The 24,271-nt window shown below is 40.3% G+C and overlaps 1 protein-coding gene across 4 annotated transcripts in view; it reads right to left on the bottom strand.

Moving 5' to 3' along the window:
- LOC141007433 (homeobox protein PKNOX2-like) overlaps positions 1-24,271 on the bottom strand; it is a 40,254-nt gene continuing 15,983 nt past the window's right edge. For 2 of the 4 annotated variants that reach the window (XM_073479798.1, XM_073479797.1), the window contains 8 exons: positions 16,118-16,289; positions 10,189-10,374; positions 9,877-10,012; positions 8,222-8,319; positions 2,699-2,818; positions 2,398-2,474; positions 833-1,011; positions 1-260 (listed from right to left, as the gene is read on the bottom strand). In XM_073479798.1, coding sequence (XP_073335899.1) covers positions 1-260; positions 833-1,011; positions 2,398-2,474; positions 2,699-2,818; positions 8,222-8,319; positions 9,877-10,012; positions 10,189-10,374; positions 16,118-16,289 — 1,228 coding nt within the window. The remainder of the gene's footprint in view (positions 261-832; positions 1,012-2,397; positions 2,475-2,698; positions 2,819-8,221; positions 8,320-9,876; positions 10,013-10,188; positions 10,375-16,117; positions 16,290-24,271) is intronic. The other 2 variants (XM_073479799.1, XM_073479800.1) reach the window with 2 other exon arrangements.

Below are 24,271 nucleotides of genomic sequence, written 5' to 3'. Positions count from 1 at the left end.
CTACTCCAGTTCCTCTCGGTGATCCATGCTCAGATCTCTCCTTCCTACGCTGGACATTTGCCTCCCCCTGTCATTTTCCTCCTCTCCATCCTCCTCCTCCTCTTCCTCCTCCATCCCTTCCTCCTCTTCCTCCTCCTCTTCCTCTTCATCCTCCTCCTCGGTGCCATCCATGGAGTCGTCGGCTCCCAGCATGGCTTGCTGCATGGCCAGGGTGGCTGAGTCGGACGACAGGGACTGGAGGCTGTCCATACTCAGCGGGTCTGAGAGGAGGCAGGGAGACAGCAGAGAGGTTGACACAAGATTATAAACCCATCCATTCTAACAAAACTGTATATAGCTGGATTAATACATTCACCTGGGCACTTTGGTAGTATTTATCAAGTTTTTCTTTCAGGCAACTAAGGTATAATGAAAACCAAACTGAAGAATATGCAAATATAGGGACAAATATCTGGGACCTAAAGTGGGCCTCGATATGAAAAACTAGGCATTTCCTTTGCATGACCACAATTTCTTTATCTAACTGTTCTCAAGAGAGTTGGACATGTCGTTTTAAATACACACTCAGATTGAATTTATTCCTGGAGGGAAAATGCAGAGTTTCTTCAAGAATTTGAAACGCTCCTTCTCTTGCTTTTATGTCTTCTCGAGTGATAAAATAAATGGGTCAATAGTGGCACCTAGTGGTTAGAATTTAAACATCCGGGATTAAATTTTACTTCTGACCCTGTCCATGCATGCATTTAAATAATATGCATAATCTTGGAATTTGGGGAATATCATTGGTGTATCTGTGTTTGTTATTTCTGGAGAAATGTTGGTGCTGACTTACTGTCTGAGTTGTTTCCTGTTTGAGATCTGTGTGTCTGCAGAACTCCAGCCACGATGGAGTCAGGCCAGAAACGTTGTGTTGGACGGTGCTGGGACTTCATCTTCTTTGCTTTAGGAGCTGGGTCTGGATTACTAGCATCCAACATAGGCTGGAGGATACGCCGACGAGCGTTAATGAACCTGTGAAAACGAGAGCGGGGTTGATGTCAAGATAATCATTTTAGCAAAAATTTACCTCATCATTTATTTTCATAAAATACACTATTTAATCCTAGTAAATACAGGAATTTACAATTCCCATTCTTTACCAAATACAACATCTTAACCTATCAATGGATAAAAAGGTAGCAAAGAAGCAAATTCTGCTCTTCATTTTTTGAAAAATTAGTCAGATCTCTTCCAAAAAATTATCCGTTCCTATATAAATAAATTGCCTAATACAGTGACTTTAAAGTGTCTCTCTCGCCAAAATGCAACCTAGGCTTTTTTTGTGAATGTACCCGAGTCAAACCTTTGTGTAAAAGCATAATTACGACGAAAAAGTCAATCCCCGAGTGCGGCGTAACATGGAGCTTTCTCCTCCATGTTACGCCGCACTCGGGGATCTACGCATCTCGACTGGCAGGACGGCTACTGCTACTGCTAACGTGAGTTGTTCAAAAACCTTCTTTTTAGTAAACTCTGTGTACACAAACAATGTTCTCAATGCTCATGTTCACGTGTAGAGACCCTGGTGATACTACGAGCAAAGTTTCATGTTGTGTCGAGTCTTCTTAGAAAAAAAGTGATTTTGATGCTACCATACAGCTGCCCCGAGCACGCAATTGAAAATGATTTTGACCCAAAAACGAAACTACGGTAAATCTTAAAAGTGGCTTTTTCATCGTAATTATGCTTTTACACGAAGGTTTGACTCGGGTACATTCACAAAAAAAGCCTAGGTTGCATTTTGGCGAGAGTTACACTTTAAGTATTGTAATTTATTACATGTATTATTTTTTTTTATCTATTTCTATTACATAAGTTCAATGTCACGTGTCACATTTTCTGCATGTGTTTTAGGTCAATGCATATAAATAAATAAAAGATTTGTGATTTATTAAAAGAGACAGCATAAGTGATTTAAATAAATGAATAATAATCTAATAATTGGTAAATGATAATTTAATTTAATCAGACTAAGTTATTTAATTTTTTTCACATTAACTCAACAAGATGGAAAAAATGTTTAAATGTGACACCTTACAATGAACTTATGTAATAAAATTAGATGGACAACTAATTAAAATACTTGCAGTCAACGATGTGACTCAAAGTCATGAGGCAAATCATTTTGTGTGTTTGTATTTTGAGTGTTAAAAGTAGAGCATGCCAAGAAGGGAGTCACAATTCAATCTCAGGTGTACTTGATATTAACCGCCAGAAGATGGCGCCACCGTGCCAGCAATACATTGATGAGCTCTGTTATTTCTCATGTTCAATTCAAGCAGCACAGTCTCCAGTCATTTTCCCACTATATAATATGTGTCTTTATGTCTACATGGACACATGAGGACAGCATCTTACCAGTTGTTCACTTGCAGAAGGGTTAGATTTGTTTGTGCTGCAATCTGCCTTTTCTCATCTTCTGTTGGGTATGGGTGCTGTAAGAAGAAAAAAATTCAGTACGGACTTTTCATGTAAAAACCAACAAATTAGACCTCTAAACACTGAAATGTCCTACTCTCTGACCAATCAGTAATCTCCATATACAATCTCCATACATCATTCTTTTCTTTTTTCCCCGCACTTCCCTTGAGGAGGCCAACAAATGACCATTTCAGATGAACACACACCCATACACACTAGACCTCCTTCTTTGCCTCACCATGAGATGTTGAAAGAGCCAAGAGCGCATGATGTTGGTGGCATGTTTGGGCAGGACACCTCTCTTATTCTTGGACTTCTTGTCTTCGCTGTCCAACAGGGATGACAGGTCCACGTTTACCTTTACAACAAACATAAGGGTTGGGAAAATAAAAGGAAGAAAGGAAAAGGAAGAACAGAGTGGATGGTAGGGATTAGTTATTGTTGCCACGGAAACAAAGAGAGACTACCAATTACCTATCTTTTTTTCAGTGGCAAGGGCAGAAACACCTCCTCAAGTGTCACCATGGTAACTGAATTTGAGTAATGATACTTAAAATATAAAAAAAAGCGGCCCCCTTGACTATGTGGACACACGAGAGGGTCAGTCTTCTGTTTGGTGCTTCGACGAGGACTTTGAAGAGTGGAAGGTCAGGCGAGCCTTCTGTCAGAAGTTTGGATTTTCACAGTTCGGTGCTGAATGAGTGAGGAGCTGGTATGAAGTGTGACTGTGTTTGGCTTCGTTTTTGATTTGTGTTGACCTAAGCCTGTCTTTGTGTTCAGTGAGAAATCATTATTCAGATGTTATTGTTTGGAGTGCTGAAGGACGGGATGCTCTCAGAGTATTGACAGTCTTTGACAGCCTGCGGTGTACATATGGATGCGTGTGTGTATGTGTGTGAGCCCATGTGTTTGGTATAGGTAAGCTGTTCCTGTGAGGACTGATAGTCCACTGTTCTTGTGATGGTCGTCAAAGGACTGGACTGTGGTTGAAGTCCAGGTTGAGTAAAGGTAAGTTTGGATGTTGGATTTCCTAGTTAAAGGTCCACTGTGTAGGATTTAGACTGCAAACAAATACCCGTCATCTCACCCTCCCTTATGGTGGCTGCTAAAACGCCATCTCTAGAATCAGTGTTTGTTTTGTCCGTTTTGGGTTACTGTAGAGAGAGGGCGGTCTAACATGGTGGACTCCACAGGGGACGACCCGCTCCTTCTGTAGATATATAAAGTGTTGAAGACTGATATTCTGGCTGATATTCTGTATTTTTCCTGTTATAAACAAACCTCATAGAAGATCTTAACAATGAATGGGTGTATCATTCTAACAAGTATTGTGTCAATCAAAACCTGACATACATTATATCCTCTTTCTCTGTGCCATAGAGCTCCATTGTTGTCCAAAAACACATCAATGAGCCATGCTGTTGCACTGGGAGACTTGTTTCTTCGTCAGCATTAACACACACACGCATATTGTAGTTTATTTTGACTCAATCCCACATACACCGTCCTGCTGCCCCAAATCCTTCAAATATGGACCACTAAATATGGATTAATCCACTGCTGAAAATAGTCCCCAAAACGGAATTAAAAAAAATTGTTCCCGTTTCAGTAATTATTGTTAAAAACTACCGTGGTCAGCGTTAGGAAATGAATGAGCCTTTAATTCAAATGAAACTACATATTTCTAGGCCATTTTCAAAGATTTGCATCTTCAGTAGGAAGCATTGTACCGTGTACTGTACTGTACTGTACTGTACTGTACTGTAATGTACCGTAGATGGATTAACTCATTGTTAGTTCTCTCCTCTTCATGGTATTTGACAGTAGGAAGAATATAAAATATCACCACACTTGTCCTTGTGTTCTTCTTGTGATGTGTTCTTAACTACCTTTTGTGTGTGTGGTAAAATGTATTCACACAGTCACATATGGAGACTCAACTCCCATCAAGGGTCAAGAGCTGGTGCACAAGAAGAGAAATGAGAAAAGGGAAAGCCCCTTGAGTGTCCAAGTTTACACTCGTTTGATGCAGTTTGGCCTTGTTTTCACCTTCACCAGTGCCATTAGAAACGTTTTATCAGACATATTCTTAATTAGAAGTGGTTGTATTAGAGAGAGCTGTGTCCGGTTTCCCTTTTCATATAAAGGATACAGACAACAGCCACCTGGTGGTATGGCGAGTTATCACTGCTCACTCAGGTGCAGAGCGATCAAGCTAGTCGTTGGCCGTAGTCTTTACAGCATGTTCAAGCTTTTTGGCCGGGACACAGGCGATGTGAGGGGACGCGACAGTCAGCCTTCATCGCCTGTAGTTTTTTGTTGTCGGTTTTGTGCCCTCAGACTAAAGGTTGGGGTTAGGAATGTAGTGGATATGGTGAAAGCTTAGCCCCAGATTCCTGAGAGAGAAGGGTTAGGGTTAGTCGATGTTCTCCTCAGTGAAAAAAGAAAAAACAAAACAACTCTGTGTGTGTTTCTTTGTCTACACTATAGTGCTGTATGTGTGTATTCATTTCACTGTGGAGATAAATGTGTATGTGTGCTCTGAGGCAGATAATATGAAACACAGTGGGCCCTCAACAGCAACCATTACCAAACCCTCTTTGACACTATCTGCAAAGAGCTATACCTCATATTCTGAATAAAAACACGTACCAGATAAAGATGTACACTCATACACATGCTATGAGTCACATGCCACACTGCCTGCATATTCATAAATATGTAATATATAATATGAGACAAGTCCTGTTAATCTGTCATTGTCATTGTACAGTACCAAGCAGTAACAGCAGCATTGAGTCATTTTCTGATTTTTCCTGAATGAGGTGCCCATTTGTGAAGGCTAACATACTTCAGAGGGGAGCATGCTAAAATTTCATATGCATAAACACTCAGGATAAAATGCATGAATAAATAAAAAATACAAGTCTGCTAAAGAATATAAAATTGATTAATTTTATGCAGAGCGTAGTAGTGGAAAGAATCCCGACTGTCTTGGAGATAAATAACAGACAAACCACCCTTAACACACAATGCCCATAAATACACATTCACACACGCTTAGATCCCCCCTCATACTCCCCACACAAAACAAGACTCATTACAGTTGCAGCTGGGTGTCACGTGGATAACTCTCCTCTTATCCCCCCCTCAGCCCTGGGAGTGCGTGTGTTCCGGGGGAAAGCGAGGTTGAATTAATTGGCGGTACCGAGCTCAGGAGTGTGATTACTCGGGGCTTGTCGTTAAAGCAGCGACGGGTCTGTGTTCAATTCCCAGCCCGCATGTAGCACTCTGCCTCAGCTGGGTCACGGCTATTCACCGAGGCCTCCCCTGACTGTCAAGCACAGAATTACCTGCCTGAAACTGAGCTGCTCTTCAGGCCACTGCTGCTGCTCGTGGAGCACTGTTTAAACTCCCCTGCTCCCAGTTTATATTTATATCTAAAGGCAGATGTTGAGACTACCAAGGCCAGACAAAGACTGGCCTCACCAGTGATGCGTTATATCCCCCTAGCATGTTGCTTTTCTGAGACATGCATATGTTCGGAATGTCTAAAACAAAAGGGAAAAAAATGATCAGTGATTTTAAACTGGATCATAAAAATCAATTTAAATTCCAACTTCATCAATCTGTAATTCTGAATTCTAATTGCCCATCCACTTGGACTGCAGTTTTGTGCTTAATTTTCATCCTAGTATCACAGACTATTAAGAAGAGAAATGTAACTGTGGTGTCAATTGCATTATCTTGGTTACATATTTCAATAGTACGTTGCCAATCAAGGTTGTGGCTCAATAAAACGTGATTTCTTTTATCAAAAAGTTAAATAAAAAATATTAAATTTACACGATAAATCCTGCTGAACAGCATGTAGACATTCATACAACTAACTCAGGCCATCCTACATGCACACATAAGACTTTGAGTCAGACAAATGAGTAGTACTTTATGTACTTTGTGTCAACAAAAGTATAGTAATGCTGTCTGTCCCCAACTGTGTCAGAACATTCTACATTAATGACACAAACTGTGTTAAAGACATGGTCAGTGCTACTGCCAAACACACCTTATTAGGGCCTTTACTTGGAAACTGAGCTCCTTATTTTCATTCAGCCACCTTTCATAAAGAACATTTGGTCTGCTCTGGATTAGTTAGTCTATTGTTTTGCCTTCAGTCTGCTGTGTCAGTCCTGTGTTGACTGTCTGTCAGTGAGTCAGCACCAGTTATCCAGGTCAGAATCTCTCTGTACTTCCTTCTTTTACAAAGCATTATAAATAGTCGTCTGATGGCTTATCGCTTGCCTGAAAAAACATGTAGGCACTATGAACAAACACTGCATTGTATGTAAGAATGTACAAGGAAAAAAAGAAAAAAAAGCTGTATTTTTGTTTTACGACTTTGCAAAAAGTTTGAATGTGTTATGATTTGATTGGGCTGTAATTAAATGTTCAGCGCGGAGTGAATGATAAAGTATAATTCACTGTATTAACATATGAGGTTAAACAGTGGTTCTCTACTTGAGCTCTTTGCCTTACAGCAGCTACATTTTAAGGTTTAAGGCTCAAAGTTAATTTAGTTGTCATTGAAATGCAAGTCATATTGCCTTTATGCTACGCAAGAAAAAACTAGGTTTTATGTTGGAGTGCTGAGGATGAGTTCAGGAGTCTGGTGACTGGTGGTACGGCAGTGGATACTTCTGTATCTTTTGCCAGACAGCAGCAGGGTGAACAGACTGTGGCTGGGGTGGGTGTTGTCTTTTATTATTTTTTTTTCCTTCATTTTTTCTGTATTAAGCGCAACTTCAGGGAAACCACTCTTGTTCAGTTGTCAATAGCATTGCTTTTGGCCAACTAACACTCTGGCGTAGAGCTGGGTAGTACGGTCTTAAAATAATGTTACATTTTTAGGCCATATTGCAAAATACAATATATACCTCAATAATTTAAAAATATCCTCAAAAGCACTTCATAAATTTAAGGACAGGACAACAAAATCACATATCACAGTATTTATATGATATCATGATATAACGATACCCAAAATCTAAGGCGATAACATATAGATATTAATAATATTAACGTATAAAGATATTATGTATATATTACCCAGCCCTAATTTGGAGGTGTCATTTCTGGCATGGACCAAAATTACAATCTCTTCCTTTGTATGATGTAGCATTCAGTTAAATGTGTAATTGTTTATTTGAACTGGGTATGAGGCTCATTCATCTCCATAACAAGGATAACAAGGATCCTAAAACAACTGCAGCAACCTTGTGAGATGGAAAAGTAATATTAAAACCTTTCCAAGCATTCATGTGGGTTTGACTGTTCTAAATTCTTTCATGGAAAAGCATAAAACAATTTGTGCTGTGCTTTACGTAGGTGTCAAAGGGTTGAGTGAGTATGAGTGAGAATGTTGTGTTTTACTTTTATTTCATGCGTCTGTGTCAATCACATCATCAAAAATATTTGATCTTCAGCGTGAATGAAGTTAGTCTTAACTGCATGTCCTTACATGACTTTAATTTGCAGTCAAGCTTGACAGGATCATGTAAACGCCCTGAACTTCATGAAAATTTCCATTTTGTCTGTCAGCAGGAGGCCTGTGTTCAGACGGAGACGATGAAAAGGCACCCAGGGGGGTTTCTATGAGATGTAAGGAGGTGCTTTTAATAATAACAAATCGAGAGCTGGTGGTGAGGGCAGAGAGAGAGAGCAAATGTGTCCGCCAAAGCATCCAGCAGTCGGACTCTTTTACCTGTGAGTTCTGGATCTGAATGGTTCCCGGCGGCAGCGCCTGCGTTAACACTTGCCCTTGCGATGTCACCATGGCAACCGGCTGGTACAGGGTCCCACCTGAGGGGATAATTTGCCGTCATGAGTATCAAGTGGCTTCAGCAGCTACTGGCAGCCACATCCGCACTACCACCAGAGCCTTATTAACTTCACGTCAGCCCCGCAAACAAAAACACAGCAAACAAGAGACAAAATGATTAGATTCAAGGTGCATTAACGTCCTTTAACCTCGGAATAAAAAGAAGAAGGGAGTGAGTTTTTGCTGCAGGCTTAATTAGTCTTGATCAAGATACTCTCATCACAGTCTGTTTGAGCTCTTCAGTGTGTACTGATCAAAGGCAGAGACATTGATTTATTTTGGGTTAAAAGGGATTTCCAGAGGGCAGGATTAACATTTCACTGTACAGGCTTGACATTATAAGAACCTATCAGCCAAGCACCCTGTGAAGGAAGCTATCATGGCTCTGTGATATACATATACACAAAACTCAGTCAGACGTATATAGAAAGAGAACACTGAAATACAAGTGTTTAAATGTTATATACTGTAGGATGGTGTATGCTGCATGTGCTCTGCAAAGAGGTGAACTAAAATAAAAAACATGATAACCAAGTATTCTTCATTACATGCATATATATATTTGTGGATAATATGTGGATTACTGATGTTGATGTCACATACTGTCGTAGTAAACTACTTTAAATGCCACATGCCTCAAGTTAAAGTTTGTATGTACACTTACAACAGCTTGTTTTAATCTGTTTAGACAGCAGCATTTTATGTGTCGAATGTCATTTCATTGCAACAGTGTTCTTGAGAATATGAATTATAATAGCCTTTATTGATATAGCACTTTTTTCAATGCAGTTACAGTTAAGTGTTTTACAGTTAAAACAACAAAGCAAAACAGCCAGAAATTGTAAAATCAGCTAAAATAATGAGGGAACAAGGCAGGGGAGAAGAATACAAATAAATAAACTAATACAAATTATGAAAAATATGACATTGAATACATTTGAATTAAAATATATTTCATTAATATTTTGGCCAAGCAGCAGCATTTTGGATATGTTGGAGAAGGTTACACCTGAACAATGTGGATTGCAGTAGTCTAAACTAGATAAAAGCACTGAAGTCTTTTTTTCAAAATCACAGAATTGAAAATGATTTCCTTTTGGCCTCAGCCGGAGAGAGCCTGATCAAACTTGTCAGTCCAGAGTCAAATACTGTATAAGGTCAGGTTGCATGCACTGATGACTCTGTTGTGACTGTACAAAAATGAGGGGTTCAGCAATTTTATACATAATGTATTCCTAGCTACTAATAATACTGGACAGGTGCAGAAATGGGTGCATTGTAAAGGTAAAAAATGGAAACTTTAAAATCATAATGTGTACTTCAATGTGAAAGCTCCAACGTCTGTGTGAAATCAAACTGCTTGTCTGTCATCAGCAGATTTTACTATGAGGAGTCATGAAGATATAGATCAAATAAACCTCCTCTAACTTTTAAATATGTCATGGCAGTAGAAAACTAGTACAATCCAAAAATGAATACTGTATGTGTATGTGTCAGTCCTCCAGTTTAAATGTTTGTGTGTAAAGTCACATGCTCACCTGATACCACTTGAGAGTTGATTGTAGTCATGGCGACATTGCCCTGTTGCAGACCCCCGGCAGGCACCACAATCCCTGAAGGGTTAACAGAGCTGGAGACAGAGGTCATGGATGGAGAGGAGGTCTGAATTAGTTCCTGGGGGGATCACAGAGAGACACTAGTGAGCAAATTTAAAGAGGTAGCTCTACTGTTTGTAACTGAGAAACTCCCAACAGCAAACTCTGCCTGGTGATAAATGACAAGGTGTGACTGCTGCTCAGAGAGGGATATTATCAAAGGATTGTAAGATCCAGACAAAGTTCATGACTGACCTGCTGCATGTTGAGACTGGTGTGTGATGGAGAATAGGGTCCTCCGAGGTCATTACGGAGGAGGTTGTCGCTGTGCATCTTGGTCTTGAGGCAGGTGATGTAACGGTTGCAGAAATCTTTACAGAGCTCATTGACCTTCTCTAACTCCAATAGGTGGATCCGAAGCACCTGAATAGCCTTTACCATCTGGAGGAAACAGAGACAAAACATAAACACATCACCTTTTCGTCATGCTACAAAACTGAGTCCCTTTATTCATTAATAAGATTGATTTACCCGTTCAATAATAGCGTTATTAAGATGTTGAACGTATTAATTGGAATTTAAGGAGATCATGGATTACTTAATGATTTCTTAATGATTTTAAGGGCGTACTACCAGCCTAAAATGTACCAAATAGCATTAGGTGAGCTAAAAAAAATAATAATGTACGGATGATTTGGGTTTAGCACTGAACTTCGATGGCACGGACTGAATTGCTTTGATACAAGCAGGTTTCTCCCCATTGTAGCCTCATGCTTGCTCATGAAGGGGAACTGTCGGGTCTCTGTAAATCAGTAAATGAAGTTGACTGAATGTTGGCATTTTACATTTCTTAAAACCACGGATATGTTCAAATTTGTACGTGTCATGTGTATCATGAAGAAGAACACACAGCCATCTTCCTGTCAGCATTCAAGTCTGCTGAAAGTTACAGAGCAGCCTTCAAAATCACAACCACTGAATTGGAGACCAAGATTACAGCACACCATTGTGATTACTCTTCAACAGGTAAAGATTAGCAAACATAAATATTTGACTAACTTGTACATGGTTGTTCACTGAAATTGAAGTTACTGTAAGAGATGTGAAATATACAGATGCACAGATGATCAGCCACATCAGCTCTGGAGGTTTGGCCACATTAATTGCACACTGATAAACTCACCATTAGATGTGAAACAGGTTAGATGAGGTGTTTACGGTCTGATTTTAAAGGGTGAGATGTGATGAGAGGAGGGGGCATGCAGTGATTTCTTTTATTGATGAGCAGGGAGTGACATTCAATTTTAATGGTTATTCCAGAAATGCATACAGAGTGCAAGTATACAGGGGGGCTGTAATCCTTTCATCCTTCACTCTCCCAAAGCCTGAAATCAACCAATCGAGCCTCTAATCTGCAATTCTGAGAGGTCAAACTTGATGCTTCTTCACTGTCTGTCTGTAGGGCTTTAAACAAGTAAAACAGGTTCTTTTCATCGTAACATGACAGTGAGGTTGAATAAATGTTATGTCTAGTTTATGGTTTTGTCTGTTCAGAACATTTCTCAAATTATTGAGAGAAAGACTGATCTGATACTTAAATGTGAACATTTTCTGGTTGTTTTATTCCTCTCTGACAGTCACTGAATATCTTTGGGTTAAGGACAAAACAAAACGTTTAGGTATGTCATCTTGCGCTTTGGGAAACACTGATCGTCATTTTTCACTATTTTCTGACATTGTAGAAACCACACGACTAATGATTAATCTAGTAAATAATGGACAGAATAATCAACAATAATAATCATAAGTTGCAGCTCTATTTCTTTCTCCCTCTCATTTATAACCAAAGACGTGCACCTCAAGGCCTTACAGTCACCTACAGAAAAAACCCTCTTTTCTCTACTGCAGAATGGAATCTTTATTATAGGTGACTTAAGCCACTGTATGACTTTAGCCTGTTTTTGACCTGATTTTTGATCTGCATGACTCACTTTAGAGTATTTAAAATTTCAGCCTCATCAGATGTTGTTTGCTGTGCAGTGTGCGTGGCAAATGTTCGTTTCAAGAGGCATGAACGGAGCGAGGACCAATCATCTGCTCCCGAACAGCCGTCGGACAGTCAGATTCATTTTCTGACATGTCAGAAATTTTGGTCGGCTGATGCAGGCTCTCGCAAATTTGAAGCAGAGCCACGAGTCGATTACACAACGTCAGTGCCTTTTTTCTTACTGCGCCTACGCAAAGTGGCAAACGGAGCATCTGAAAACGCCATGGCAACACGACGATGGACAGAAAATATGGAGGCCAGGTTGGTTGAGCTGTGGCAACAGCAAGCGTGCCTCTTTGATGTTTCCTCCTCCTCCTATCACAAGGATGTGTGCCTCTCGATATGAACAACAGGCACACAGGATTGCACAGATTATCAAGGTAGCACGCTTCTGCCTGCCTCTGAGCTTTCAAACTAATCTTTATTGACAATTGTCAATAGCCAGGACAATCCGCAGGGGCCGACAGGCTGTTTTTTACACGTACAGTGTGAGCTCTCAGGTCATGGCTCGACGATTGGACCATACATGTGAGCACATTAATCATGAGCTCTGGCTTTAAATCGCAGACGATTTACTCATAAAGTATGAGTTGGAATTAACAACAACATTTCTAAAATCGTACAGTGTATACGCTACTTTAGCAAGATTGACATGTTGGATTTTGTTGCTCACAGAGAGTCTAAGATAAGATTTTTCTCCAATTTGGTATTACGCAAGCAAATACCTTTAGAAATCCTATCTCATACCCTACATACTCAATCTAACGTGGTTACTTGTATCGCTATTACCTAGAAACTTTTCTAAACAGGTTAAACAACTTGTAACCATGGTGTTTCTCTTTGAAAAAATACTGAAGCATAGATTGAAATATACAAAGACATGTATATTCGACAGACAAGAAAGATGAGTCAGAGGAGTTGGTAATTTCTGTCGAGAAACACAAAGATGATGTTTGGAAACGTACAACAACATTGATTTGGGAGATTAAAGGGATAGTTTGGATTTTTTGACATGAAGTTGTATGACATCCTCACCATCAGTGTCGTGCATCAGCAGTGACTTTTCCCCCACTGCGTCCTGTGAGCCGAGGTCTGTCCCGCTGTTGTTGCTGAAGAAAGTAGTTCTGGCTAGTTTGCGGGGTCACTAAGATAAAGCGTTTTGCTTCAAAAAACAATATCCGTTCAAAAGAGTAAAACATTTGCATCACAAAATCGTTTACGACAAAAAAGTCAGACCTCACGATCACCTGGCACTATTTCCCCTCCCTTCATATCACTGCGCGCTTCCGCCTGTTGACACACCGCACCGCTCCGTCAGCTGTTTCACGGTGTTTACATGCTCGGATGTGCGAGAGAGCTAACGTGAGAGCTAACGTGAGTACTAGCGAGATTATTAGACAAGAGGATATATAAAAATGGTGCGGATTTGCGATTATCCGGGTTGCAACAACAAAGCTCACACCAAGTCGCCGTATATATTTCACCGCTTTCCTGTCACGGACATTGCTATTAGGCAACTTTGGCTTCTTGCCATAGGCTTGAACATTGAAGCGAGACTGCCAAGGGTGAAAAAGCTTCGTGTGTGTAGTGCACACTTCAGCAAGGACGATTATGTTCCTACACGCCCAGGAAAGAGGAAGAAACATGTTTTGAAGAGCGCTGCTGTGCCACGACCCCAGGTAAGAACAATTATCTACAAGCTAAAAATGGTGCCTTTTTATATGATGGCTGTTATTATTATTGTCAGCAACTATGTACTGTCTGTACAGAAACATATTTGTCACTGTCACTGTCACTGTTGGTAGTAAGTAAAATGTAAGATATATTATTACTATTACTGTGTGTTGTGTGTGTATAAATGTTTGTATAATACATTTGAGATTCTCTCTTGTAATCTACAACACAATATTTGATTTTATGTTTTTATGTATTCGGGTTCATAAAGATATCCCTTTGGCTCTGTGGTAAAAGGAATGTCTTCATCACTCGTTTTGTAGTCAGACATATTTACGTTTACCATCCGAGCATGTAAACACCGTGAAACAGCTGACGGAGCGGTGCGGTGTGTCAACAGGCGGAAGCGCGCAGTGATACGAAGGGAGGGGAAGTAGTGCCAGGTGATCGTGAGGTCTGACTTTTTTGTCGTAAACGATTTTGTGATGCAAATGTTTTACTCTTTTGAACGGATATTGTTTTTTGAAGCAAAACGCTTTATCTTCGTGACCCCGCAAACTAGCCGTAACTACTTTCTTCAGCAACAACAGCGGGACAGACCTCGGCTCACAGGACGCAGTGGGGGAAAAGTCACTGCTGATGCACGACACTGATGGTGAGGATGTCATACAACTTCATGTCAAAAAATCCGAACTATCCCTTTAAGAAAAAAACAAAAAAAACAATGAAACAAAAACGAAGCACATTTGTCAGTTGCACTAAAACCAGAAAGTCCCGTGTTGGCCTCTTTAATGCTCGCCTTAGTGGCTCGACTAACTGGAGGATCGTGGTCCGAGGTGGCTTGTATCTACTAACAAGGGTTTTGTTATCAAACTGCAACACATCTTTAGGGTCTGCCATAAAGTGGTTTGACACTTACTAATGCTGAAACGCAGTCTCAACCTGCGGTCACTGGCTTGGCAGCCTTCTCACCTGTAACTCCACCTTCCGATACAAAAGTCAGGTCATAAACATGAGAGTTTTGTTGATATGTCAATCTGGTACATATCCTGTGACACATCAGTGGTTTACAGAAACATTGTGCCAACATTTTGTTCTGGAGACTGGGCTGGGAGAGGAGAGCCGAAGAAATGAGAAGAGAGGAGAGGAGATGACTGGAGAACAGAGGTGAGAAGGAGAGACCTGGAAAGGAGGCGAGAAGATAGCAGAGTAAAGGAGAGGAAAATAGATGGCTGGAGAGGAGAGGACAATATAGGACCAAAGGAGAGGAGGATAGAGGGCGAGGGGAGATTGCCCCCTCGCAACATGTGCGAAACGTGTAGTTCAATAACAATTACATAAAAAACAACAAGGAGCAAACTAAATGTTTCATGCGTTGCTACATCAGATTCACACAGAGCGCCACATAAAACAGAGCGCCCCCAGTGGCTCATAAAACACACAGATGATGCTCAGAGCGAATCTGATGAAGCAACATGCAAAAAGCGTAGTTCACTCCTTTTATTTTATTTTTTTACTGTAATTGTATATGAACTAGTCTCAATCCTGGTGTGCATTTGAATATATAGATTTTTTAATCCACTGCGGTTTGCCCTGTACCGGCTGCTCCCAGAAGACGAGCACTGCTGTGCACGTTTTCCATGTTTAATATTTGAATGGTTTGTTTGAAACTATGAAAAGATTCAAATTTTCAGTTAATGAACAGTATCCATATTTTCTTCATGTCAGCAGTTATCTGACCATCAACAGCCTGGCTTTCCTCCACTCTGTGGCACAGTGGAGTGCACTCCCTCAAAGTCACAACTCAAGGTCAACAGAATGGACAGAAAAGTGCTTGGCCAAGGAGGAGATAAATCAGCTAATTAAACTGCGCTCACTTAATCAAGGGACCAGTAACTCTCTGCCCATCGCAGGCAGTCAGGCCCAGTGTAACATTACTGCCTTGTGGAAGAGTTAGTGCCCTCTGGGAGGGATGCCCGCACCCAGTGCCTCATAAAACACACAGATGCAGGGTTAATTGACTGTTCAGCACTTGTCAGCCTGCCGTCCCAAGTACTGTAATGGCAAGAGTGCACTTTTTTTATCTTGTCTCTGTCTTTGTCTCTGTCTGGCTTCAACTCCTCCCCCGCTTTTCTCAGTGAACATGATCAGCATCCTCCTTCTCTTAATTTGCAATTACTGTTAGCTGTTGTGCAATGGGAAGTGTAGGGGGAGGATGAGGAAGTTTACATGAAAGAGGAGGGAATGATTAGGAGTAGTAACGACGGCGTGCACTGTAAACTGACAAGCAGCCATTTCTACAGCTTTGTTCTTGAGTTTAGTTGAGCGGATTCTCTAAATTAATCAACTAATATTGCAGCATTGGTTAAAACATAATCGAAGAAGCACCACAATACAACCACTTCCTGAAATTATGTTGCAGTCCATGTTGTGTTAATGATTACGTCACAGCACTTTGCTCACCAAGTTGTCCAGCTCTGGATCTTCGCTGAAGAAGGGCTTGTGTTCTCGCTCCTGCTGATGCACAAAGTTTTCAATGTCCACATCAAAGCTGGCCGACGTGATGCATTCAGATCCCTGTGTGGCCTGCTCACATTTCTCAAACAACAATGCCAGCAGGGGGAACAATGGATGTCTGAGGAGGAAGAGAGAGAGAGAGAGAGGGGCAGTATGGATCAGTTTGTCTTTCGTTAGATTCTTAATTTTAGTCCATACCATTGGTCGTGCACTATTAGCAAATGTTGGGGTGTCAAGCCTGAACTGGAGCTTTGAAAATCCTCACTTCACTGCACTTCTAAAGTTCTGCAAGAACTTAATTAATGCAGTTTGAATTTAGTGATTTCATTCCTTTTCTCAGCCCCAGAGAAAGGGTGTGAACACAATCAGTTAAAGGTGGGCGTGCGGACATATAACAAGCCTTTTTTTTTGTGATAGTGCATGTGGAAGCAAAATGTCAGGCCAAGAAAACACTTGCTCCTTGTTGTTAAAGGGCAACCCCAAAAGTCTTACATCTGCCGTTTATGTTTATGTGGAAATTGTTACTATGAAACACTTTTAGATTATCTTGAAGTGACGTGACATTCTCATTGTTTGACCAGTTACCTTTGTCAAACCCAGAAATGCAATTTAGTACCTGTTTTACAATTGATTTTTCCTTGAAAGTAGAAAAATTAATTGGCAATTTATTTTCCATCATTCACTTTCCATCATAAGGCGAAGACAAATTACAAATGTTTCCATATTTGTCGGATTAAAATATCATGACCAAAATTGCCAAGGGCCCTCTGCATACACACTGGCCCACATAATGGTCCTCTCAGACACATATGTCAATGGCACTACTGTGCTCAGAAACCCATTATTTCCAATGTTTAGTTTAGGTATGAGGGTGAGTCGGTCTGAAAGGGCCTTAACAGGACGAGACCAAGTAACCAACACTATTTTGGTACAGTGTTTTAATCACATTTGAATTATGATTTGCCCATGTTATGCATACCAATGATCAAATTACATTATTAATCTTTAAGAATTAAAACGGAAACTATATATGAATAACGTAAATAAAGTATTGCCTCCTACCAACCATGAAAGAACAGTATGTTGATGTGTAACCTAATACAGACTGAGGTCATGGATCGACAAAGTAACATTCTGATTGACAGTGAGTGTCAGATACACTCTTAATGAACATTAGGAAATGTTGACTGTTTTGAGTAGATCTGAAAGAGGAGGCAAGCTCTGTCCATCCATCCCAGTATAGTTGGGTTTGGCCTCACATAGCAGTGACGGATTAATTCCATCGTCAAGTTAGCAATAATAAACATGCAACGGACGGTTACTCTTTCAAAATAAAGGCACCTAAACTACTTGGTTGGTTTGGGAAAACATCACGGTTTCATTTCAAACAACTCCTTCCTTAGAGCGGTCACGATTGACTATTGGCTTCACGCAAGACTTGACCCTGGTCACCTGGGTGAAAGTCCTATGTGAACCAACCAACCAAGGCCGACCTCCTCCAACAGTGGAATTTCAGGCTCCTTATATATTGTTTTGTCGTTTGCTCCAAACTCTCTGGCCCCCGACGCTTACACGTTGTCCTATAGTGGATTGCCGGGTCTTTCACACGCTGGTCCGTCAGGACTGTTGATCAGTTCTTCAGAGAAACATTTGTCCAAATCAGAGTGATATCAGTGTCTGCTCTCTCAGGAACACCACTGTCTGATTCTTCCATCTGAGGAATCTTTGTCAGTTTTTAAGTTTACACTTTGCCAACGCATATTATAAGATTCTCTCTTTTGGCACTTGACATCAGTGTTACATTATTTCCACTCAGCAAGCAAATGAATTGCTCATATTACAAATTACCTATACGAGCATTATGATTATATAACATTTTTACTAACATGTAAGGCTGCTCTCTTATAAACAGATTATGGAAACACTTCATAATAATCATCATTAAGAAATGGTAAATTTAAGTTATTTTCATGTTCACAAACAATACAAAGCTTTATAAAACATTTGTTAAGCCAGGAACCAGTTAGGGGTTCTGTGCTTTGCTCAAGGGCACCTCAGCAGTGCTCATGAGGTGAACTGGCACCTCTCTAGCTACCAGCCCACACTCCTTTTAGACTGGTCCAAGCTGGCCTTGAACCGGCATCCCTCCAGTCCTCAAGCCAAGTTACCCGGATTTCTTTCAGACATATTTCCACCCACTTAGAAGAAATCCTGATTGCTCAGGATCCCCCTGGACTACAGGGCCCTGGGTGCATGTCCATGCTGCCCATGAAGTACTTTGTCTATGGTCTCTGTACCGAAGACACATTAATGGACTCTTAATAGAGTCACTAAATGGAAAAATCCAATAGAAGAATTCAAGCCATAATACAAGCTCCACTCCAAAAGCCCTCTCCCTCCCTCACTGTACTGTTAATAGCGTGGCAGCTCCATGACATTCCCTAAAGGACATGCTGAACATACGGACAAGGTTCAGCTAGAGATCAAAAAAAGATCTTTAAGAGGATAGGATATGGTCCAGTGACAGCACTAGGCTTCTCAGTGTCACCTACTTTGTTACCATCTGCCTTTCATAGGGAATGTCACTCACATAAGATCCCCCAGATTCACTGTGCAATGGGCCATACTGCACTGCTGTATGTAGTACATGCTGAATTATTGAGCATTTCCACTTGGAAGAAATCTGCTGTCATAATGGTCAGGGAGACAGAATACTCCAATGCAATAAAATCTGAGAAACTGACTGAGAATTAAAAAAAATGGCTAAGATGAATATTTCTGCTACACTTTATTTTGGTGATTCCTGCTCTTCCCATAACTTTATTCAATCTAGACTCTGCGTGAGTTGATGGAATAGGCAGAGTTCATTGTCCCTTGTGTTACCTTTGACTTAAAGGAAACCCAGGAAAACTTTAAAAATTTGCCCCTGTCAAATTCATTATAATGAGGTCTCTTGGCAATATTGTATATAAGCCCTGTATAAGCTGCTTACTAGTGGCATATTTTATTATTTCCACATCCAGTGGCTTTAGCTGTACATGGTATAAACAGGAAGACGTCTTTAAGGAATGAAGCCAAATTTATTAGGAGTAACAAGCAATGAGAATTCATTATTCTTGTATATATAGTAATGTCAAGATTTTGAAAACAAGATAGTCATTCAAACACAGACCCTCAACACTTATCCAGGACAGTGCCCTTAGCATCAGACATTTCCTACTCTGATTCTGGGTAACCACCAAAAACTAAAAAACAAAACGCATGGTGAAAAAATGTAACCAGTCTGAGTTCAATTTGGTACTGGTTAACTTTACCCAGTACCAATGGGTTGTGTTGACTGAGTGTTGGTAATGATTTCAGATTTTAGACCCTGCTCATGCAGTAAAAGAGAAAAGAAAGTTTCTGGCATCCCTGCCCACTTTATCCAATCAGGACAGGGAACTTCATAAAGAGGCGGTCCTCTTCAGATCCGATCAGATCAGGATCCTCCTGTTTACGGCAATGCCACAAAAGGATAAGCTACCAGTTCCATCTCTCTCAGTGACGTAGAGTGGAGGGGAGAAGAACTGCAAAATGGAAAGGAAGTTAGCTAAAACATCGACAAAGCTTACGTTCTAAGTGCTGTATCATAGGCAACTGGACTTGTTTCAGTTTCTTGAAGACGTTTCACCTCTCAATCCAAGAGGCTTCTTCAGTTCTTCAGTAAACGACTGGCACAACACAGGAGGGCCAACTCCTCAGGTCAAGACTCTGCCGTCCACTTACATCTGAGGACAACAATGTAAACATCTTGGCCAGAGAAGACAGATGGTTTGAAAGAGGAGTAAAGGAATCCAACTGTGTCAAACTGGAACGACATTACTTATCACCCACCTACAATGCAGTACTGAGTTCCATCCCCAGACAGCTTAACAACCATTCACACCTGGGCTCACCTAGCCTTAGAAACCCACATGAAGGCCGGTTAGGTCAATGACCCACAAGTGGCCCTAACGACACTGAAACTCAGAGCTCAGAGTGTCCTTAACAACTCTGTAAGGACACTCCCACACAAAGTTTAAAAGCCTGCAACTCCCCTCCAGTTAGTTACAGCTGAAGAAGCCTCTTGGATGAGAAGTGAAACGGCTTCAAGAAACTCAAACAAGTCCAGTTGCCTACGATACAGCACTTAGAATTACCATGACCTGGATGACTGACAACCTTCATCAACAAGACAAAGCTTACAGCACATTCAGGTTTTTGAATATGTAAAATTAACTTTTGTGGAGATTTTTTCACCTCCGAGACATTTGCAATAATATGGGTGCTTTTACAACTAACCTCTTTAGTTTTGGTTCAAATGAGCTCTGGCCTGATTTTTTTTTCAGTTTGTTTAAGCTAGTGAGAAAAGAACAACCACAGCACTTGACTCAGCATGAAAACTTTTAAATCTATCTAGTGAATGTCAACTGTTTACCTTGCAAGATTATTTGGTAACTGTGGTAACACATATGTGCCTCATCATTGCGATATTCCCTGATGCATTAGAAAGTTAAACCAATGGTGTGTTGTTCTTGTGTTCTTTTATTTTATCAGTTCCCCAATTACAGAAGTGAGTAAACTGTTGAGACTATTTTATTCCCCCTGTGTTCTCTTAAAACATCCATAGTATCTCCCTGCATGCTTCTTTGTTGGTCTGTCTGTCATTATTTATGATGTAGGAGGTCCTGTTGCAGTCTCGATTATTAATTTTTACAGCCAGTCATTTTTTGATATGTTCTTTGTGACACCAGAGAAGATAAATAAACACGAGGCCCAGTATAGTGCTGCTTGACTGGCTGTCAGTCAGTGGAATTCAATTTTGTTGGTGGATTTTGGTTTGTTTGTCGCAAGTCAGTGTGAATGAAAACAGGATCAGAATATTAACCTGTAAACTCTGGATAAATAAAGGCTAAAGGTGTCCTTTATAAGTAATAGCCATAATTTGAAGGTAACTCCTAAACTGTAGAGGGCAGCATAACCGCTTACTGCTGCTCTGTATACTGTAGTCTTTGCTGTATCTCTTTGGCTTCAGTAACTAGGTGCCATTAGAAAGTAGTTCAGTTAGCTGTCGAGTTAAGTGAGCCTCTAAGCTGACGGGACGGGTCTGTCCGCACCACAACCTCAGATAACGGGGGAAGTCACCACAGGCAACGGGCCTCTGCTCCACCAGGCTCAGCCACCTCCCAGTGAACATGATGGGACACCAGACTGGGACTGAACACAGCCTCTGAGACCAACGTAGGACACGGCAGGAGGGGACAGGAGAGGCATAGAGTGGCATAGGAGAAAGAGAGAGTCGGGCATCAGCAGCAGGCGAAAACAGCATGTAGAGCTGGAATATAAATAAGGCGGTTGCATTTTTCTGTTTAATAAGGAATAAAAAGTGTAAAGATATTTCCTTACTTGACATTTTTTGAGGTTTTTTTTTTGTTTATTTATTAGACTTGCTGCTTTTACACCTTCCAGCTGAAACTACAGGGGTAATCAGACTATCGCCTCTTTGGGCACACAGTGGTATTACAAGATAGGACATGCCGGGGCTAGCTGGTTAGCATGCTAACTTCAGGAGGCATCTCTGTAACATAGTATATGGATGTCTTCGACATAATGTCAACCTTGTTGTTTCTTCAGACTCTGTGGATAATGTGGTGAATGTTTTAGACTAACATTCTGGACATATCTTACACATTGCTCCTTTAAATAAATTGAATAGAATAAATGTATATACTGTAGAATTGATATCTGCACTTACTGATAATTGTTTGCTTAACAATGATGTACTTGATGTCACATTTTTATTGTGTTGTTGTGCTGCTGCATGTGTGTCTATGTATGTGTGTGATGAGTATATATTGCAGGGGGCTGCTCTGACATGGAGGCAGACTGGGTCCTCTGCTCAGGCTCTAACCCATGGCTCTCATTTGCAGCCTTTAATAGTCGTCTATATTATACTCTAATCTGCCTGATCCCAATTTAATGTCGCTCCCTCAGCCAGACGTGGGAGGAATACTAAACAGGAGGGTCACGTGCAGAGTGGAGATCCTCTGCCTTGTCTGTTTAATGTCTGCTTGTGGTGGGGTGGGGAAGAAGCTGGGTGGGGGTGAAGGAGAGGGGGGGCTATAACTGCGAGCAAACAGGGTGACTGTCAACACTGCAGATGGTGTCTTAACAAGTTATTTATTCTCACATTCAGTCTTTGTTTTTTGTGTTATTTTATTACAGAAAGTGGTTAATTCTAGGGTGAGAACATTTAACTTTTTTTTCCTAGGAGTGTTAATGTCTATAAAGAAGAGAGAACATGACATGTCAGCCCACCATAATATCAACAAAATGACACTTTGTTTGAGTCGTGAGGTGCTTTCTAAGCATCACACACTAACACATCTATTCACAGATATCTGCTGTCAAGGAGATGTGGCACCGAAGGGCCTGAGGACCCAAGGGCATTGTGGGTAGAGCTACAGTACATAACACTTTAATTGGCTGGTAAATATATACACTACTGAGCCGAGTATGACAGAAAAAAAACATCAATAGCCAAGCTAAAAACAAAGCAAATACACCAATTAAAGGTGATAATACCTATGATTACAGAATGCTTACATGTCCCAGAAAGACAATGTCTCATTAAGAAAAACTGTGTCATGAAGGTGTTGATTTGCTGTGCATCAAACTGTTGCCTCACACAACATTTAAAAGACAAGCACCTTTTTCATTAGAAGATGTATTAGAGTCATTGACACACATGTATATGTGATTGCATAGCATATTGCTAAATAAGATATTACTAGGAAATTATTATCATGCTACATATTGCTGCCACTCAACAACATATTTACTTGTTATAATGAGCCCTTATTTTCTTGTTATTACTACATACCAAATTATTCTAAGAAACATTTCTTGTCATAACATCACATCATTCTATCTCACTAACTTTCTTGTTAATTCACAAAGAACAAGAAAACCCTTGTCATTATAACATAACAACTTTCACATGTTGTTAAAATTGGGGGGGAAAGTCCAGTGCCGAAAGAGACGATATTACAGCCAAGAAAATTTGACAATAACTGTTTTATATGGTTTGATAAAAGTTATATTGGATGCTTGGAATGAGTCAAGGTTCATGTCCTAATGTCATCTGGCCATGGGCTGTTGGGAGAGAGGGTGGCAGAAGGGTTGGACATATCTCTACCAAGTCGTAGCCCGGTTACTGACACCAAACACACACAATAATTATGCATAGCCACACAAAACAATACAAAACACATCCACACAACGTGCAACTTGTCTAGATCATCATACAATACTTCAAAAGGTTACTATATCTCCTCAGGCACTGACAGGATCATTTTTTACTCAATTAAAAACATTTTTCTGAGATGGTTTTGAGATATATCAAGATAAATTTATATGTTGTCATAACAAACACTGAACCATTTGCTAAAATTGAATCATTTGCCCCTGTATGTAGTTATAATGTGAAAACAAAGTCATGATAACATAAATATCTTTTCATAATGTTAAAAAAGAAATTATGGTGGCACCCATGTCATATGCCAGATTATGCCTCTGGGATTGCTCTGTAAAATGTATTGAGGACAATATTTGGATAATGCTTTGCTTTTTTGCCACAATCAAAAATCAGACTGTTTTTTTTTTGTTTTTTTTACTTTCCACCATAGTACAGCTTATAGAGGCAACTGACAGTACGTTTTTGTTTAAATTTGCTTTAAAATCAACATATTCTGCTCTGGTGTTTTATTGACATTATTTTACTGTTATTTCATGCGACAATTGAACTGAGAAGTGAGAGTGAACCAAGTGAAACTCATATCTGTATTTTATCATAATTGCAGATTGCTATGATAGACAATCCTCTCCACTATGTTTCACATTCTGCATCTTTAATCCAGTCCAAATTGAGCCAAAGACTTTACAGCTAACAAGACAGCTACCAAGTGAGCCTTTTTGTTTGTCAGCTGCTGTCTGTTGCTCCTGTTCTTAAAGCATGTCTTGTCTAATGACTCTGAATTTAATTAACATTCAGAAACAGTGAAGTACATTAAAACTGAAAAA

Source organism: Pagrus major, chromosome 13, assembly GCF_040436345.1.
Source record: "Pagrus major chromosome 13, Pma_NU_1.0".
In the NCBI taxonomy this organism is placed as follows: domain Eukaryota; kingdom Metazoa; phylum Chordata; class Actinopteri; order Spariformes; family Sparidae; genus Pagrus; species Pagrus major.
This window is presented reverse-complemented; position numbering and strand designations above follow the sequence as displayed.